At 40.3% G+C, this 20,287-nt stretch overlaps 2 protein-coding genes across 2 annotated transcripts; one reads left to right on the top strand and one right to left on the bottom strand.

Moving 5' to 3' along the window:
* Positions 1 to 2,143: 2,143 nt before the first annotated feature.
* rasl11a (RAS-like, family 11, member A) lies at positions 2,144 to 6,544 on the bottom strand. Its single transcript, XM_035409412.1, has 4 exons — positions 6,010 to 6,544; positions 5,341 to 5,397; positions 5,162 to 5,244; positions 2,144 to 4,370 (listed from the first exon to the last, which is right to left on the bottom strand). The coding sequence occupies exons 1-4, from the start codon at positions 6,158 to 6,160 to the stop codon at positions 3,900 to 3,902; spliced, it is 762 nt and encodes a 253-aa protein (XP_035265303.1). The 5' UTR covers positions 6,161 to 6,544; the 3' UTR covers positions 2,144 to 3,899.
* Positions 6,545 to 8,740: 2,196 nt separating this feature from the next.
* Positions 8,741 to 19,671, top strand: usp12b (ubiquitin specific peptidase 12b). Its single transcript, XM_035409413.1, has 10 exons — positions 8,741 to 8,950; positions 12,182 to 12,262; positions 13,025 to 13,238; positions 14,417 to 14,560; positions 14,627 to 14,751; positions 14,873 to 14,949; positions 15,052 to 15,135; positions 15,654 to 15,851; positions 16,034 to 16,112; positions 17,141 to 19,671. The coding sequence occupies exons 1-10, from the start codon at positions 8,903 to 8,905 to the stop codon at positions 17,240 to 17,242; spliced, it is 1,152 nt and encodes a 383-aa protein (XP_035265304.1). The 5' UTR covers positions 8,741 to 8,902; the 3' UTR covers positions 17,243 to 19,671.
* The last annotated feature ends 616 nt before the right edge of the window (positions 19,672 to 20,287 follow it).

The raw sequence follows: 20,287 nt of genomic DNA, 5'->3' as shown, positions 1-20,287 counted from the left end.
TTGTTAGCCTTTTCTGTTGCTTCAGATGCATTTGATTTTCCTGCTGCCCTTTAGCAGCGAGCAGTGGGAGACTTGATCTGTGCATGATAATCTCCATGAGACCAAATAACCCCTCAAAAACACACCATGTAAGCACAAATGGCGCAGGCAGCTGGATTCTAACCTCCCTGAAGTGGTGCTCTAGTGAAATTTCTGTGAAAGAGACACTCCTGCTGTACACTGGAAAGATTCATCTGGAAATGAGAATGAAAAGGCCATCCTGGGGATTACAAGGAGAGGAACCTCCTCTCTGTGTCTCTGAGTGGCCAGTAAGGCCACCCTCCCACACAGAGTCATGCACAGAGGACATATTAGACTTCAGATGGACACAGAAATTTCAGCAATGTGAATCCCAGCAGCACTAAGGTCGAAGGGTGAGTCTAATAGCTTGGTACAGAGAGGACATCCACAGCTCCACTTCATCCCCCATATAGTCCTCAGGGACAGAAAACAGCAGTTACCATCAGCAAATTTCTTTGTTGCTGTATGAAAAAGTCACACATAAATTATTCTGTGGAAGGAGTAGATTGTGTTAAGACTCTATGGTGTTTTAGACAGGGTGTTTGTGCCACTCTGTTTTTGGAGACGAGCAGAGAGCCTTTTCCCTCATTAGTCTCATGGAAACATTCTCCCTGGCTGCTTACCTGTTGAGAATTAATGTCTTCCGTATGACTTCTATTTTCCAGATGAGAAGCAGCATGTTTCTGCTGTATGTGTGTGTGTGTGCGTGCATATGGATGAGTGTGAGCATGTTTATCCATGTTTAGAAGCATGCATGTTTTCAAGGACCCTTAAGCTACCAAATTCGATTCTTTGCAGATAGAGCTCTGCTAATGGTCCAAAAAACTTTCAGTGCCCCGCAACATTCAAGCAAGATTGGCCTTCCTAAAATCTTTTCCTCCTTTGTTTAACATTACACCAATTTGGACATATACACATTAGTCTTGCCAAGTAGGAGTTTGGCAATTTGTAACAAACAAAAGGAAAATTGCTCTTTGCGATCCAGGCTAAACTTCTGCCTCTCTGGATGCTCCTCTGTTTCTTGGGATGGCAGTGTGTCAAGACCTTTATGACTCCAGATGTCAAGAATGATCCTGAAATGCTTACCCCAAGGCTCCACACATGGTCCCCTCCTCTTTGACCAACAGACATGTAATCTCTGGGTTTTCTGATCTCCTCACATAGTTTTTCATGCAACTTCTGTGCTGGTGAACTTTTCCTTTCTCTTCCCCCATCAGACACACAGGTCTCAACACACATCTCAGCTTGCCTGAAGGCCATCTTGGGCTGGATGGCAAAGCATCGCCTGAAGCTAAATCTGGCAAAGACAGATGTTTGACATTCCCTCCAATTCCTCCCCTCAGCAAGACCTCTCCCTCAGTCTGGATGCTCCAGATAAACTCATTTGTAGGGGTTCCTGATGATGTTTTAGCAGGCAAAATAAATGATCATTAAATTTTTCATTTACATATTTAAAAAAATATTATAAGTTCGAATTTACTTAGGGAGCAGTCAAAGTTACAATGGAAGCTCAAAAATATGGAGTTCAATCATTTGAATCCAAAGTAGACAAATTAAAAGATTTTTCTTAAGAATTCATTTCAGCATTGGGACTATCGAACATATTTCAAGACATTTTTTCCAGAACCAAATATAATATTTCATAATTTGCAAATAAAATAAATGGAATAAATTTTCAAGTTCCCATAAATACTGGAAGGGTTAATATAAGAACACATGAAAAACATTAAAATATGTTTCAATGACAATTACTTTTAATTTAAGAGACATGAGTGCAAGAATAACATGAGCAGAATCTATTTGGGGCAACAGCCAGGTTGAAGGCAAGGCACTTTAATAAATAACTCAATTTAGTTTTAAACACCACCACTGATACACTGACCCAGAAAAGAGACAAGCTTCCTGTCACTTGTGGAGTATGTCTGGTTCAGTCTCCACAACAGCTTTAAGGAATGCATCCTCACCAAAGGAACACACACACTGGCACCCACAAGTAATATGTGTGGGTATTAGACAAAAATTCAAGGATTTCACAGAGTATTTAAACTATGACAGTGGGAATCAGTGGGAAGACACAAGAAACTGGAATCAAGGTTGGTTTATTTCCCTGAGGTTTAAAACAGATAGAAAATAGACTTCTGAAGAAGTACACCATAACAGTTCAGATGGCCAAGCTGGTGTCAATTTATCATAGCCCAGGGGGTAAATACACATAGCCTACTAATTTCACCATTACTATATGACTGTTATTTCAATTTTTCCAGGCACATTCTTATTCTTTAATATAGAAATCCAGCATAATTTAAATAAACATGCATATTGCCAGGATCATAAAAACTTGTATCTCCAAAACTGCAACTATTCAGGAAATGAGAACAATTAATTTTATTACAGGGAAGTAGAAAGGTGTTCAGAACAAACTTCATTAGTCATACATCTATAACGTAGTGACAGTATTTGAAGGATAAGGCACATTTTTATTTATGTACCAAACTGAAATACTTATACACAAGATTTTTAATGATGCAAAGAATATGCAAATTCTCATACCTTGTGGAAAGGAGCACCATTAATTGATCCATAAACAGAAAGTGAAAAAAAACGACATGGGTTTGTGTGCCCACTGTCTTTGTGGACTGTATGTAGAGTATGTAACAGACCGCTCATTGGCGAAAAGGCCTAAATTTATACATGAAGGATTAAAAAAACTCCAGCGATATGACATATGTCCCTGTAGTCTCACTTCAGAAATTAATTGTTTAAATCATTTATTTATTTAATTATGCCAGAGTTTATGTAAGAATAAGAAAGCCCTGACTGATGGTATCTAGCCACGCAGGATGTTTAGAAAGCAGGCACTTTTGTCTATTTCACAGACAGTATGTGTCCATGTCACATATTACTAAAGCATTGCGATCCCAAAGAATGTTCAAAAGAAACAATGGAAGAGTCTACACAGGCTGTCCCATATGTTCTGCACTGTATACAGGTATATTGTATATTTACTGTGAATTATAATTGACAAAAGTACTATAATTGATTATTTTCTAATGGATCTCCTTCTGTGGTTTATACACACTGATACAACATTCCTAACTTAAAAGCACATGCCAAAATTAGAAATTATTCAATCTATAGAACATTAACCAAATTGTGGTTTACTGAATGACAAAAGTTTAATTATTTCTGTTTTTCACAGTTTAATGTTTGTCCATATTAGGCACTACATGTTGTTCTAGTTGTCATTAAAATGAGGTCAGAGATATGCTTAAGTAAAGTTTCAATGTGATGAGGACATACTTGGTCAAAATGTTGTCTTTGTCTTGTAGCCAAAAAAATGCACTTGGGAGCATTAAACTGTGCATGATACTTTCCCTTCTAAAGAGTCCCTTTGAGACTACATTAATAGCATATCCTGTAGTTTGAGTGTGAGTTCTTGTCTGCTTCTAATTCTTTACTTAACCTGAATCAAAAATATATGACAGTTCATTAAGAAATAAACCAAAACTCCATATGGGGAAGGGAGGAGATACTGACTTTCTCTGTGTCCCAGGGAGTTGGAGAGATGAACTAAAATTATACTGAATAATGAAGGTAGTAGCTCCCAATCCAGAAATACATTGGTGTGTATGGACCACTGGAACAAAACTGTCTGTCAGACCATTGCCTATCTGTCTCTCCAGACAGTTGTTCTCACTTGTCTGCACTTCCAGACAGATTCCTCATTAGACCTGCACATACAGCGACAGGCGTGGCCCAGTGACACATACCGTTTGCCCCCTCAGGTTTCTCTGAATCCAGTTTTCTCAAAGCAGCTCCTCTCCCACCTGGAGGTAACGTCACAGGGTGGTGGAGGATTTGACCTTAGAGGAGAGGACCTGCCTGAACCTCCTCTTCAGCTCCTGCATGTTGGGTGATTTGGGCCGGGCCAGATGGAGCCCGGCTCGCCTCTTTTCCCCGTTGCTGCCGCCCAGCGCTCGACTCACTTCCTGGCACAGGTGCAGGAAGGCGGCGTGCACCCCCTCGTGATTCTCCCGCGCGGAAGCCTCAAAGTAGGCCCCGCCCAGCTCGGTGGCCAGCGCCTCCCCCTCGCCAGCTGGAACTTGCCGTGCCCGCAGGAGGTCGCTCTTGTTGCCCACCAGTATGATGGGAATGTTGCCGCTGGGATGGATGCGGCGCACGTGCTGGTACAATGGCTGGATGGTGCGGTAGCTGCTGTGGTCCGTGATGGAGAAGACCAGCACATAGCCATCTGCCCAGTAGATTGAGCGGTTGATCTGCTCCTGACAGTACAGGCCCTCTGCATCATCCTGTCCCAGAGAGAGAGCCTGGCAATAAGCTTAAAGTGATATTTTTCTTTCTGGATTTTTAAAAAATATAATTCCAGTATCAGTGTATGTTTTCAACTGACCACAACAATTAAGTATATCAGTTAAGTATATATCTGACCCTTACACAAGTTTATGACAACCAGCCGCATTTACAATGGTGGGTACGGGGGCATTCGCGCACTGCAGTTTAAGGCAAGAAAATATGTTTCAAGTAATTCCAAAACATGCAATATCCACTTCAAGAAGACAGCTGTGAAACCACTATATGATTGCAATATCAAAACTATTTTTATCAGTAAATTGAGTGGTATTTTTCTGGTATTTTGTTAGACATATGGTTGTGGTTACATCATCATAATAATAATAATAATAATAATAATAATAATAATAATAATAATAATAAATGGGCCAAACAAAAGAAAAATCTGTTTTCATTCCATCCAAAAATTCCATACCAAAACATAGCATAACTCAAACACATGCCAGCAAGAGCCCATTTCAGTTGTTGTCCAGCCTTTGGTTGTTCTTTTTTTAACCCCATACAGAGATTATGAAGCAGCACACTCTTATCACCAATGTCTACATGCTGCATTTACTGACCAAGCCTTTGAGGAAAACATTGAGAAATAATAAATTCTCAGAAGATATGGAAACTTAATGATGAAAGCAAAAAAGATACAGTCAGTCATTTTTACATTTTGGTATAAGTGAGAACCAGGAATGTTGTATCAAGTCTTTCCCTTGTCTGTGTACTTCCTGGATTAATTTACCTGTAGTGCAACACAAGGAGTGTCCTGAATCTGTAAGGATACCTGCTCTCCATCTAGATTAATTTTTCTTGAATACAGGGCTCCTGATATGAGAGAAAAGAAAGAGACAAATGTTCTCACGTGTTGAAAATGAAAAAATAAATTAATTCAACGAGATAAAAAATTAAATGAGAACCCACCTGTATTTGCTTCATAGTCACCAATGAATCTCTTGGTCAGAAATCTCACAATCAAAGCTGGAAATATCGAAAAGATAACTTCATTTTACATGCACATTAAAAATACATTCGTCAAAAACACAGACCATTTGTGTTTGATGTGATTTATATAGTGCTCTCTAGTGGCCATGCGAATTTCTCTCGTTTTGAATGAAATGCAGTTTTTTTCTGAATCGGTAGCCTACATGTGATGACTAACACTAATCTTAACGATCATAATTTTCTCTACCACTTGTACTCTGCTACAGAAACGCCGGTATTACGGTAGGCATACGCTATTATTATGCAACTGTTAAGGACCCCCAGGAATATCCGCTAGTTCTAGACATTTTAACGGTTAACTATTAATCATTATACTGACGTACGGCGACATCCTCGTTTTGTAATTTGTGGAAGTGATATCAAATAATTTAAATCAGTAAAGTGTTAATTATTACGCCAATACTACATTACGCTTATCCTGAACAGGGTGCCGAAGTACTCGCTCAAATATTCTAATTTTGGCAGAGATCACTAAGGGGCAGCCAAGTTGTAGAGTGAACCTTGAATAACTGCACATAGATACATTCCACCCAGGGTATTTGCTAAGTAAATATGCTACGCATTTGGATATTTCTTATTAAATCTTACCTGTTTTCCCAACGTTACTAGCACCCAGAACAACAAGTTTAACGTTTTTGTTGGGCACGCAGTCCAGAACGGGATACTCCGGTATAGGGACAAGTAAAAAGTTGCTTGAGCCGCTGCTCATTGTTCTTGGAGAGTCGACGAGAAGACGCATTTAGCAAGCTATATCCTTAACTGTACTGTGTTGAGATTCGGCTCGCACATTTCACTCCAAGTCCCTTGGTACGAATTTCAGAATAGCCTACTTCGGCGGGTTTCTGCGTTTCGTCCATTATGATCCTAGTGCAATGTCCTCTTCTAACAAGAAAAATGTCAACTGACAGTGTTTGCCCTGAAAAAGCGCCTAAAATTAAGGACACCGCATGTTGTCGTTACTCGTTTATAATATTTAACCATAAGGGCGGACCGCAAACGTTCAACAAACTAAAAGTCAAAAACATACGTCTTGTTGCATATTACAACCGCCTTACTCCGTGGAAAGAGGACAAGGCGACAGACGCACTGAAGAATGATGCTGGGGCGTGCGTAAACCAGCGTGGGGGGAGATTTCTGATAAGTACACAGCCCGCACAGCCCTGTTCCGCTGATAACACAACTAAAGAGAGATAGTAAATAGTAAGCCTATAGTAGCCTACAGCTCGTTGTCAGATATTTTTTAATGAGGACAAAACGACTTTTTATGAATAAAGATTATAGTTTAAATCGTTAGAAAAATGTGAAACCCCAACTGAATAAATAAATAAATAAATAAATAAATAAACCAGACCAATCTCCCACAAGAGATATTGTGAACTGAATTAATACAATTGTTGCACAATTTAAATGAATAGTTGAAAGTAAAATAGCAACACAAAGGCTACAGCTCATGGAAACATATTTTGAACCAAATGCATTTTCAACATACATTTCTCTGTAGCCTATGCATTATCAATTATCCATTAAAAATCCAGAATGTGTAAGCATGCGCTATTTTTAACAGGGAAAATTATAATTAATTTTAAATTGATTCATGTGCCTTTAAATTAGCTCTTCAACATTAAAAATGTAATGATAAAACAAACTGAGAGAAAATATACACAGGTTGCAAGACTTTCAATCTGATGACTTCTATTAATACAAATACAATGAATAAGGCTTGGTGTAGAAAAATGACATGTGCGTCTAAGGCAGATGTGCTCAAGGGCCAATCCATTTTGGGACTTCAAAGCCATCTTCTCTGCTTAATTATTTAATTAGCTCAATCATTTATTTGATCTGGCATTTTCGACAAATCATACACTATTGCTGTAAAACTGTGTTTTTTGTTGTCCAACACAAAGGAACAAGCAATCAGTATACAACAATTTTGAAAGCTTAGCCGTTACAACTTGTTGGAACAAGACCTACACACTGGCCCTCCAAGACTGGAGTTGTGCACTTTTGAAAGCGAGAACCATAGAGTGTTACCATATTGGGCATGGCTGGACATCACTACTGCCCTAGAACCTTGAACAGATATCAGTACCTAACAGTGTAGGGCTGAAGAACATATCAAACATGAGAGGAATAAATTAATGACTGTGGCTATGCTATGGACTTGTGGAAAACAGTTTTGATCATCTGTAATGATAAATAATATCTCTGACATATTTTAGCATTATTAATGATAAATATTCCAGATTACATCTGATTAAATGTGACCATTATATTTGTGTTGGTTCTGTTGACCATATTTAAAAAATCTAGAAACTGTTAAGAAAAAGTCTTAACCGATCTGACAGGACCTCTTGTGCTTTCAGTTTCAGTTAAAAAGCAGTGAAGCACAATTTTTCCATTCTGTATTACATGCTGCAATATCTGAAGAAAACTGAGCACATGTGCACAGTATTTCATTTTGACCAGGTATAATTTTCAACACTGCCCCTGCATGGAAACTTGTCATAAATACAAAATAGTTCACATGGCAACCTACATGACAAAACTATTCAATTGCCGTTTGTGGTCACCTTTATGGCATTGTTGGTCTGAAAAAGGAAACTGACTGTAAAAGGTCAAGCACATTAAATCTGTAGGAATCTCAGATTAAACTTTCCGAGTCCTAAACCCAGCAAAAACAGCGTAATGTAACTTTACAAAATAACTTGAGCCCAGATGTGTTCTGTCCTGCTGTTAGGTGAGCTTTCAGAGGCAAAGTTGAACAGTTGAGTGAAGACTGAGCAGTGTGATTGGAGGCTACTTTTTTGAAGCCTGGGACCCTGGACAATTCTGTCAATTTTACTGATATCAATCAAATGATTTTGTCAATGGGATTGGTCTAGAATAAAAGGGTAACAAGGAGATAGAGAAGAAACAGTATCAAAACAACAAGCTTTAACCACTAGGAGTGTATCAATGAATTTACATCATAGGGCTATCATATCACGTTAGCTGTTATGACAGAACCTCACCTGGTTTAGCCTAAATAGCTGGCTTTTGTTTACTGACGCTCATCACCTGCACACGCAAAAGCACAGTTGGATACCAGATCAAGGCAATGTTGCGTGTATTCAAAACAAATTCTGTAAGCTATGGCAGTAGAAGTGTTTACACAAAACTGTTTTAAGTCCTGCAAAGCAGCCATTTCAATGAAAAAATACCATCATCTGTTCCTACAATTCATCTCAAGTTGCACAATGCATGATTTTTTTGCATACGTATGCGTTTCTAACCGTAGTTATAGCCTCGTTTTGATTTTAAAAAATGGCCGCTCTCAGGGGAAGGGCCTATGAAAAATACTGCAGGTTGCGTCGGACGCCTACCTCAGTGACACTCCCTCGTTTTATTTAGGGTTGGACGGGCAAAAGGTTTCCCAGGAACTCTAGCCGCCGCGGCTGTCAGTGCTTTAAGTTGGGGTTCGGTCCAATATGGCGGCAGACGGATGGAAATACTGATGACAGTCCGAAAGATCGCCTCGATTTGTACGATGGTAAGGCATGTTTTTTCTTATTAGAACGTTACTTTCTGCCGCAGTGAAGTTGGCGCTGCCCTTTCCATTGCGGCTACAAGATAGTTAGCCATGTCAGTTCCAGCCCCCAGCTTACGTTCAGATGGACTGCGGGACATGTTTTCCAGGAAGTTAGCGCGCTAGCTAACATTTTCGCCGTTTCGCTGGCTAGCTATCTTGTAAACATAAACTGATTTTTTAAACGAAGAATGTGGTTGCAATGAGGTATTTACTATAAAGGTTCGACTGGTCTTATTACTTGCTAATATATCTGGTTAGCAATGACTAATGTGTGGGCGAGGCAGGGGCGATCAGCTTAGCTAGCCAGGAATCATTATTAGCTAGCGAGCAACATCTTGGCTATGCAAGTTACTCCGATCACTGTAATAATCAGCGTGATTTTTATAATTACGCACAATTTAAGTTTAAGTTTTCTGGTTATGCTGACGTTTCGTTGTTGGATATTAATTGGTAGCTAGATGGGAAGCTAACTGCGTACGTTTGTTTACTAGCTAGCCAACTAGCATATAGCTGTAGATTGGAGCATGAGCCTGTTGGCAAATGGTAGTTTTCAGCTAATTAGCTAGCTAGTAAGCTACAGTCGGTACAAATTGCCTTTGCAAGCTAAAGTGTCATATGTTTCTATAGTATAGCTATCATTAACTAGGTCTACATGTCTCATAAATCTACAAGCTTCGGAACTAGATACATGCGTCATTGTTTTGTAACGTTAGCAATTGCTTAATGTGCTCTGGACTTATTTCCAGGCAGTGTCTCTTGGAGCGGTGTTGCTTGCTACCAGGCAGATAACGTTGATACTGTAACCCACCATGTACGTTTCGTAACACCAAAAGTTATGCACAATCGGAAGCACAGCTTGCTATGTTCATTGATCATTACTTGTCAAAATAGATCTGTAATTGAACGATCAATATCAAAACAAAGCAAAATTGACAAGAAAATATAGTTTCACAATATTCGGGCTGAACACACACACACACCTTCATTTTTTATCACGTAACTAAATTAAAGAGCTAGATGGATAAGACTTTGAGGAATATGTCCTTGGTATGCATTTACTCATTTCTGCTGTAAAGTGATTAACCTGTAATCATACTAGCTACAGTATTGATCAAAACAAATATCAGATGCTACAGTAGTTAATTTATTGCAGATGTTGAAAGATACATGCCAACCAAATATATTTCCATAATGCAGTGTGAAAAAAATACCAAGGGACAGCTGTCTTATTCATACACCCTGTCATCCTGAAGAGTATAGGTGGGTGGTATACCCACAAACCTGTAACTTGCCACAATATGCGTGCAGTAGTAATGAAATTAATCTGAAAGTTTAACGTTGGTTGCTTAAATCTCACAAGATTTCTGGTTGCAAGCAAGAGTGGGAGCATGAATGGATTAGTTTGTTTTGGATATACTATATATAGTCTCCTGACTGTTAATGTATTCATTATAACCAGTGTTTGCTAATGTAATGTTGGTTGCAGTTTTGCAATAGACAATTAACTCTTGCTTAATGTCCCTTTTAGGACATTTGGCATACTAATAAAAGCAGAGTTATCAAAGTATTGTCAGGTTAAGTTGCCTAAATCAGAAAATTCCTCATCCCTAAAGTCTTCATATCATACTCAAAACGACAAAATTTCCAGTTCTGCTTCATTCTTCATACCTCAGTCATTATTTTCACGTGGTATCATCCTTAACTCGCTAATACAAATCTCCCTCACGTGGCCTTATACCAATTGGTTGAATGTCACAGACTGCCTTTGCCCCCTCCGCATGTGAAGTAAATTTCATGTTATGTGACACAGCCACCTTTGGCATGAATATTGCCTATGCGAGTGAAGCTTTCTCCAAGATGATGGCCTGTACAGTGAGAAAGAGGATTGCATGGTTTTATAATAACCATGGAGGTGATAATTTGGTTGTATCAAATAAATTGAGTTGTGAATAAGATGTGGCTACAGACTGTATGTGACTGTATTTGCACTTGTTCTGAATTAGGTTTAAGTGTGTCTGAATTTTAAAACTTATGAATAGTGTGTTAACTGCTTTAATGTACACTGTCCTTAGTGTAATCAGCAGTGACGCAATGGTCCATTCCTTAACAGTGGAACAAAATTATCAGTGCCCTGTTTACTCAGTCAGCTTGGCTGCTATCTAAGTGCAGATATGTAGTATTGCCCCGGATGAGGCAAACACACTGTTCAAATGTCTCTTCTTAATTTTGTATTATAGTACATTATGTAGGTTTTTCAATAGAATAAGACGACATAAGACATGTCATGCTTTTAATAATGCAAATATGAGCAGAATTCTGTAATGATGAATATTAGCAGTGTTGTAGATGATCAATGCTGTTGCTAGAATTAAAATGGCTGTACTTCAACGGTCACAGTGAAGTGAAGAGTGAAGAAACTCATGAAACCGGTTTATTCAGTTGCCAAACTGAAAAACATTGAAACAAAAACACACATGAAATTTGACAGGCTGATCAAAGTGATATGGTGTCCAGGCTTATTTTTAATTTAGCAAAGTTGTTTATTCTGTACATTCAGTTCAGTTCAGTAACATTTCACACCTTTTCCCAATATTTGTAAGTCATGGGTCACTAAACGCTATCAAAGTGGACCAGTTCAGTGGTGGAGCATTGCTTCCTCTTTCATCACTTCGTATACTGCCGATTAATTGGCTCGCTAGTCCACACTCACTAGGGTAGCTGCTTTACCAAACTGGGACAGCTGTGAGCAACTGCCATCAGTTTATGCGGTAAAAATCTTGTACTTTTCCATCATTTGTACAGTGAGTGCAGTATTGTATATGAAATGAGAAACTCCTCTAAAATCCAATAGTCCTTCAGTTAATTAAGGTCATCGGTCACTACAGCCTGAAAATGTGCTGCCAGTAAGCAGTCTTGAAGAATTATGCATGTAGGATCTGCTTTTTGAAAGTTTGCTGTATTAGCAGTTGATGGAAATAATCAAAACTCTCTCTGTTCTGGACAATAGCCTGAGCTGCAGTGCTATTCCAGGAATGGGTGCCTTTTGTTCTCAGGAGCCACAGTGTCCCAGTATGTTAACTACGTTTGCGCTATACTGCACTGGGAGTGTTTTCGTTTAACGTCAACGTGGTGACAGTGAACTGTGACAAATAAGATCAGTTAAGCAGTAACGTGCATTTACTTCTGTTTTAGGGCGCCAATGCCTCTGCTTTGGAGAAGGAGATTGGACCGGAACAGTTTCCCGTAAATGAACACTACTTTGGATTGGTCAATGTAAGAGGCCCCCGGCACTGCTCTCCCATTTATCTAGCCTCACATTTTTATGGCATGTAGTGGAACCACTAGACGCCTGATCTCTGTTATTGGTGTACTTCATTTGTGACTGAATATGACATTGTGTGCCTTGAAATCAACTGTATGAATTTTAATAAATGGCATTTTTGATGAATAATTTCTGCTTTGAAGTCTTTAAAAATGTCCCCTAATTAACTCTTGAGCAATATTTCATTGTGATGTTGATGTAACCTCAGGTGTTTTGTTGTTATTTAAAAAAAATTAATTCATATAGCCTGCTGAAGCACAAGTCTCACCAGAAGTCATTTCTAGCAGTGGGGTTGAGTGAAACTGTAGGAGCTATAAGATTTCCTGTGCAGTCTCATATGCAGCTTTGGCTCTTACACAGTGACATCTGTATGTGCATTGTACATATAATTATCATAAATCAGCATTGCATTAAATGGAATTAAATGGTGGCGTAGAATGAATGCAGATGTTCAGTGTTGTTTCTGTAAGCCCTGCTTCATGCCAGAATCAGAACAGAATCACATTTTGGGGCACAGGGCAGAGCCCCTGTTGCTTGTGTTACACATTTAAAATCAGTACCTGCAGTACCATGTGTAAAGTATTTGAACATGTTTTTTTAACTGACATTTTTTGCCCTTTCCTTTGTTTCTGTGTTAGTTTCCGAACCTCGGTAAAAGTTGACGTCTTTTCTCTTCCTGTGTTTGTCTGTCTCTTGCACGCACAAAACCCTAGTTTGGAAACACCTGCTACTGCAATTCAGTGCTGCAGGCCCTGTACTTTTGTCGGCCGTTTCGGGAGAAGGTGCTGGCCTACAAGGTCCAGCCTCGGCGTAAAGAGAGCTTGCTCACCTGCCTGGCCGACCTCTTCAACAGCATCGCCACACAGAAGAAGAAGGTGGGCGTCATCCCACCCAAGAAGTTCATCTCGAGGCTGAGGAAGGAAAACGGTGAGTTTTCCGGGAGTGAACTACAGAGGGAGGGCGGAGCTCAGAGGGTGATTGGCAGTTGTTCATGTGCTTTTTTTGTTCCACGCTGGACACAAAGAAGGGAAAGGACTTATTTTTGGAAGGAGGTAAAGCCTGGGATTTAGGACCCAATTCTCGTTTGAGATGCACGTGTACTTAACTCAAATTTCAAAGCCTAGCACTTTTTTCCCCCCTCTACACATGCATCCTGGGTGAATGAAATGGGGGGGGGGGTGTGATAGATGCACATTTGGAGTAGAATCTCAATGAATGTGTGTCCCACTGAATCCTGGATTCATACTTGTGTACTTTTTCTATGTAGTTTTACTTATGCAGCATTTTTCCCAGAGAAAAAGGTGGAATAAATAGGACAGTCCTATTGGCCATGGAATTAAAACCACAATGGTGTTGTATGCAGTACTGATGTAGTTGATTTAAAAATGTCATTCACATGGGTAATACAGAGGCAAGTTAAAATGGCATACATGTTTGAATAAATACTTGAATGTGACCACATTGATAGCCCACTATTTATGAACTGTAAATATTGTATATCTCTACTATTAAAACATAATTTTTTAATTGGCATAGCCATCCTTGTGCAAGTCGGCCCCGAAAGAGTGCAGTGTTTAGCTACTGTTAGCTTCGTCACTTTGGTGGCATTGCCCCACTCTTTGTCATCATTTTTTTGCTTACAACAGAATTAGCCAAGCGTGTACTTTTTCATGTGGATTTATGGCATACAGCAACTGGGCCGAGTTTATTACTTTGTTCTGCCAACATCTAAAGTGCATGCTGTTTTGAAACCTTTTTTTAAATGTATGATATCCTTGAACGTAATGGCAGAGACTCAAAGTTCTCAAAGTATTTGCATTTTATTGGATGAATTACAAACCTGACACTTTTAGGGATTATTGGTGACCATTGGCAGGTAATTTATTTTTTGTGTTGCGCAGTAACTTTCACTTTGTCTAAGCCACATAAAAAGCTTTTTAACAGGAGTAAAATCAAAGTAATACTTATGAAGCCAACATTTCTTGGTTTTACATGTAAAGCCCGCAAGTAGCTGCTTGGGCTTGAGTGGGAAACTCCAAACAAACATCTTGTGACATTCTTCTCTTGTTTCCTCCTGTCTTCCACCCTGAATGCTCCATCTCCAGAACTGTTTGATAACTACATGCAGCAGGATGCTCACGAGTTCCTCAACTACCTGCTCAACACCATTGCCGACCTGCTGCAGGAGGAGAAGGGCCAGGAGCGCCAGCAGAACGGCAAGCTGGTGCAGAATGGGGGTGGAGGAGGCGGTGGAGGGGGAGGAGGAGGAGGAGGAGGTGGTGGCGGTGGAGGTGGCGGCGGCAGTGGTGGTGGAGGAGGAGGAGGAGGAGGAGGGAGTGCAGCGGAGGGAGAGGAAGCTGAGAAGACTCAGCAGACCTGGGTCCACGAGATCTTCCAGGGCACGTTAACCAATGAGACGCGCTGTCTCAACTGCGAAGCGGTAAGAAAGCCTGTAGAATTAAGGGAAGAGTAGGATGCAGTCTAGAGGCGCATCTGTTCTACCTGTGCCACCCTGTCAGTGGCAGTATGATTTGTATGCACTCCTGTTTTTCTTCTCCCAGGTGAGCAGCAAAGATGAGGACTTCTTGGACCTCTCTGTGGATGTCGAGCAGAACACCTCCATCACGCACTGTCTCAGGTATCTGGACACGCCTGTAGGTCATGTGACTCAATGGTCTTCCTCCTGGCATTGCCACAGAATTGAAATCCAATCTTTTCTTCTTCCTTCTCGCATTTTCAGGGGCTTCAGCAACACGGAGACGTTATGTAGCGAATATAAGTACTACTGTGAGCAGTGTCGAAGCAAGCAGGAAGCACAGAAAAGGTGAGGTGAAGATTTGACCCTCTGAAGCGGTGGCTGATTGGTGGACATGAAAGAAATATTGATGAATGTCCGTGCTTCAGAAACAGTACTTATAGACTGCAAGGCATTTGCACAGGAACATTTTTAAATCTTATTTTGGGTATAGGCGGTTTTAACACATCAATATTAAAATGAAGGTTGCAGTGAAAAATTGAGTTTTAAAAATGCAACAATTAAAAAATGTAGTCATTGCATTTCTTTGTTGTTCCAAGGCTAGATCATTAATGCTGACTCAGTGTGACAAGCAGATTCCATGGGAAAGTTTGAAATGGCGGCAATGTGTACTGTCTTTGCTACAATTAAATATTTTTTTAGCAGACTGACATGAATTAATTAAGACTGACTAAAACAAATAGTTAGATCAATAGTTGTTTAGGCATAAATGTTTTGTAGCTTGTATTTCTCCCTCCATACTGTGGCTATTCTGTGGTGTCCTGGTCTCAGATGTGTGTTCTGTATCTGCTGTGTCTGGTCTTCAGGATGAGGGTGAAGAAGCTGCCCATGATTCTGGCTCTGCACCTGAAGAGGTTTAAGTACATGGACCAGCTGCACCGCTATACCAAGCTGTCCTACCGCGTGGTCTTCCCCCTGGAGCTGCGACTCTTCAACACCTCGGGCGACGCCACCAACCCCGATCGCATGTACGACCTGGTGGCCGTGGTGGTGCACTGCGGCAGGTATGTGGCACGCGGCAGGGGCTGAGATTGGCCAATGTCTGATGACCAAACATCAGGCGTGACATGAACTCCAGACATGCATGAACCATACCATTCATGTCCATTGATATACAGCATGGTCCTGGTTATTATGCAGATTAGTCACGGTCTGGAATAACTGTTTCTTTGTCCCCTTTTCACAGTGGCCCAAATCGTGGCCACTACATCACCATAGTGAAGAGCCACGGCTTCTGGCTTCTGTTTGATGACGACATTGTGGAGGTAAGGCTACTTCCATTTATACGGCCACTTCCACCGCTACTGCTAACTACGATCTCAAACAGATTCAGAAAAGTACAAAAATAAATAGTTAAAAAGTAAAAGTAAATAAATTATTTAGGAGTCTGTAATTCTTTAACATTTATATGGTTCATGAAATTAATATTGAAATGTTGGGGGGGGGTGTTTAAAGTCATTAATTTAGTGGTGCATGGGGAGCAATGCCTGTACTCAGTAATTGAAAGAAAGGCATTGGATTGTAAATTGCTCAATGTGGATACTTCCCTGAAGTTCTCTTTTTGCACACTGAAGTTTATTTAGTTTTTTCTTTATTGAAGGATTAGCGCAGATGTGTCTTGGCATTCTTAGTTGGAATTGTCGAGTGGTGTGTGGCAGAGGCTGAAGGGAGAGTAGGTGGGGGAGGTGTGCTTTTGTCTATGGCAGAGGAGCTTTGTGTGGATTAATGTTTAGCAGTAGAGACGCTTGTGGTCTGCTCTGTCACTCAAGTGCAAAGAAAACTTCTCTGCCACTGGGAATTCCAGTCAGCCGACATGCGTTGCCTGGCACTGGTTATTTCCATCAAGCTAAAATATCATACATGTGTATTAAGCCACGCAAGTTTCACCAAGATGTAAAACGTTTTGAAAAATTGGATGATGCTTCAACAAAAATACCAGGGCTAATTTGTTATACCACTTTTGGAGAGAAAGTAGCCCACTAAGACTCTTTCCATAAACTAAAGCTGAGAGGCACGTTCAGTCTGCTTTTCCCACTATGGAAAATATCCTCTGCTTTTTGTTTGGCTGTGGAGTGGGCCGTGGGCCACTGTTGGAAAGTACTGGCTGACGTGTGAAGTTTCCACTCCTCTGAAATACTTATCCAGCTGATTTGTGTGGACGTATATGGATTCCTGTGGTTTTGCTTTCTTTGGCCATGGAGCATGCAAGCTTCCAGTCTGATCATACCTGTCAACCCTGTTGTGTTGCCGCAGAAACCCTCATCATGCACCCCTCCCCCCCTCTGTTATGCAGAAAATTGATGCCCAGGCAATTGAGGAGTTCTACGGCCTGACATCGGACATCTCCAAGAATTCTGAGTCTGGGTACATCCTCTTCTACCAGTCCAGAGACTGACAGAGTGGGAAAGAAGGAATGGTACTGTAACTTTGTGAGGGGTTTGGGCTGTGCACACCCCGCCCCCCTCATCCCATGCCATGGAGAATTGCACTGGAGTGTCAACAGATCTTCAAATGGGAGCAAAGCAGTGGCCAACCCTGATATGGCAACCCCCATCATAAGCTGTCATCCACCGGTTGTCTCTTTTGGTTGACTATATATTACAGCACTGTTCCAGCTCTTGTTTAAGGTGTAAAAATCAGACTAAGCAACACACAGACATGGCAGCAGGGGGGAAAATGACTGCACAGGAGTCTTGATGGTGTGTTTGTTTGGAGCTAGTGCAGAAATGCAGAGCATTGTGGTAAAGCAGGGTCTGACACAGATGCCGTATATCCATACTGTTGGGTGTGAGGCAGTGCAGGAAACCAGGAATGCTCCTATCAGTCCAGCAGACTCCTGTATGTAATGTCCTGTGGATATTTTCTCTTTCAAACAAGGGAGGGGGGTGGAAACGCAAAACTACACTATGAATGCCTACCAACCAGATATTTATGTTTAGTGTGTCTTGTGTGCAAGTTCCTCATTTGTTGTCATCACTATGTTATTCCGTTACTGAATAGGCACTTCCCCCTGCAGCAGTCTCTGCAGTAAATTCAGAATTTCAAAGGTGACCTGGCTAATTTGCTTTTGGACGCACATGTTCCTGAACATAGAATTATAGTATAAACAAGCACAAAAAGGGTATTCGAGCTGCCATGGTTGAAATAGACTTGCGATCAATGGAGCAGGAGAGAATGTGGAGTTTGTGTATGTTTAAAGGCATTAGGTTCATGTAGGGCCAGTATTAAGTGAATGTAGAACACTCTTGAGTAAAGGTGAGTGAATGTCTGGTTCTTGTGCCCATACCCTTGAGAGGCCCTCTAAGTCTTCTAACCATACAGTCATTTACATTTATACCACCATTAGGTAAACTAGGCTTTGAGGATGTCTTGTACCAAAATGCACATAGGCCATGGTGTGCAACTATATTCCTGCAAATAATAGCATTTGCATATTATAAGAATGGGTGCTGCTAGGTTTTTTGGACACTTAACCATGATTTATGTAATGATTTATGGCTTATTTTGAATTTTAAATGACAAAAATTACAACTTGTGCTGGCTTTCTTTTTCTGACTTAACCACAAGCAGCCCTGCCTAGATATTAATGATTGAATAACTTATAGGCTACCTTGTGCTACCCTAAACTGCTTTTGGTTTGCTATCTGTTCAGTCTTTTCTTCTGTATTCACTTGCCTCTTAACTGACTCCTGTTTCCACACGCCTGAGTGTAACATCATTCAGAGGAGCAGTGTGTCCCAACTGTCAGCAATGCACAGATCTCTCTTTGAAGACTTGGAAGGTCGTGATCTGGACTTAAAGTGGGAAAACCCCAAAATGAGCATAGCCAGACACAGTGCACTCTCGTGCGTAGCTTAAGGTAGGTTATCAATGATGTATTTTCATCATTACTACTTTTACGCTGGCAAAACAAGTGAAAACTGTCAAAGCTAAGCCCCTACATGTGTACATCACAGTTGTGCTTTTTAACCAGTGTACCGTTTTGTTTTTGGGGAGGGGGTGGAATTGCAACTGAGCTGCTGTGTATTATGTTTCCTGTAAAATCTCTAAATCTTAACGTACCACAAAACCAAGAGCTATCTGGAGTGGCTGATGAAAGAAGCAGGGAACTGGTGTTTAACCTGGTGTCTATTTCGATTTTATTAAAAGATGCATATAGTTCTTTTTATTTTCCTAGATGTTAACTCATTTTATTATAACTATTATTATGGTTATTATAATAATTATTATTCCTAGTCCACCAGTCCTATGTAGGCCGCCAAAGTACTGGATTAATAGGAGAGAGATTGTGTAGACGCTAAGAGACAACATTTGTAAATGTAAAGATATTATTGGGGGATTTTGCTTGCTTAGAGTAACCAGAGGTGTGCACACAATATGGTTCATTACATTTGTGAGTCATATGGAATGTCCTTAAATTGTTCGCCTGCAGTGCTGTAATAGAACAAGAAAAGTCAATGCACAGTGAAACCATGAGCAATTTCAAATCGTTTTTCCCATTTCTTTCATTTGTTTCTTCCCTCTAAACCTTGTAAGATGGTTATATTATTGATTGCATAAAGTAAAAAGTGCACTTTTTGATAAGACTTTAAGACTAATTGTAAAACAGCTTAATTCCTATGTGAGGAAATGGGGTAGATGGAGTCATGGGATGCAGTAATATTTTGATGGAAGAGAATGTGAATGGATTCTAGCCTGTATCCAATAAATAAGAACAACTATGGGGAAAAAAGTGCAATTTTGCTTTCTTTTTGTGTGGAATATTAATTCTGTCCAATCACCATTTTCCTGTTGTAGCTTGTTAATAAAGTCTTTAAAAGCGTAGCTGAGCTGAGAATTTGTCATGTAAACCAGTTAAGTTTGGTATTTAAAATGACTAATGTTTTTTCTCACGTTGTATGTGTGTCAAAAGCAATGAATTACAATTATTGCATCTTAGTGGTAGTAGCTTGGCAAACTCCAAGCAGGATTAATTAAAATTATAACCATTTCTCCTGAAAAGGAAGTTTGCATCTTGGGATTCTAAATAAGACAGAGAGCAAGACTTGAGGACTACACTGAGAAATGCAAGCCCCTCTGATTTTGCATGTTGTTCTAGTTCTTTCCAACCTAATAATGTCGTTTGCGTCCTTTCAACTTGGGCAGCTCCAACTGTTGGGTCATTAACCTGGAATGCACTAAATCAACAAACACTCCCCTCCTCCCAGAATGGTCATCTGAACTGGACAGGGGCCACAGCCTGACGCCCTGCAGGAAGTCAGACTGGCCCTCTGACATCTGTGTCAATGATCTGCAATTCTGCTCCCTAAAGAGGCATTTGTTTACAGTATAGCTATATTTGTTTGGTATTCTTGTTTTCTGGATACAGAGTGGAAATCCAGCAGAGGACTGGGTTGGATTTCATCACTGCTGCAGTTCCTCAATCTACTGCTGAACGTTC

Source organism: Anguilla anguilla, chromosome 3, assembly GCF_013347855.1.
Source record: "Anguilla anguilla isolate fAngAng1 chromosome 3, fAngAng1.pri, whole genome shotgun sequence".
Classification (NCBI taxonomy): Eukaryota; Metazoa; Chordata; class Actinopteri; order Anguilliformes; family Anguillidae; genus Anguilla; species Anguilla anguilla.
The sequence above is the reverse complement of the archived record's forward strand: the minus strand, read 5'-3'. Positions and strand labels throughout refer to the sequence as shown.

What these genes read in the sequence shown, in the direction of transcription:
- usp12b (XM_035409413.1), top strand. Translation starts at nt 8,903, where the DNA reads ATGGAAATACTGATGACAGTCCGAAAGATCGCCTCGATTTGTACGATG. An exon ending in TCGCCTCGATTTGTACGATG is followed by an intron (nt 8,951 to 12,181) that starts GTAAGGCATGTT and finishes CTTCTGTTTTAG; the next exon opens with GGCGCCAATGCCTCTGCTTT. An exon ending in AAGCAGGAAGCACAGAAAAG is followed by an intron (nt 15,136 to 15,653) that starts GTGAGGTGAAGA and finishes TCTGGTCTTCAG; the next exon opens with GATGAGGGTGAAGAAGCTGC.
- rasl11a (XM_035409412.1), bottom strand. Translation starts at nt 6,160, where the DNA reads ATGCGTCTTCTCGTCGACTCTCCAAGAACAATGAGCAGCGGCTCAAGC. An exon ending in TAGTAACGTTGGGAAAACAG is followed by an intron (nt 5,398 to 6,009) that starts GTAAGATTTAAT and finishes CGATATTTCCAG; the next exon opens with CTTTGATTGTGAGATTTCTG. An exon ending in TGACTATGAAGCAAATACAG is followed by an intron (nt 5,245 to 5,340) that starts GTGGGTTCTCAT and finishes CTCTCATATCAG; the next exon opens with GAGCCCTGTATTCAAGAAAA.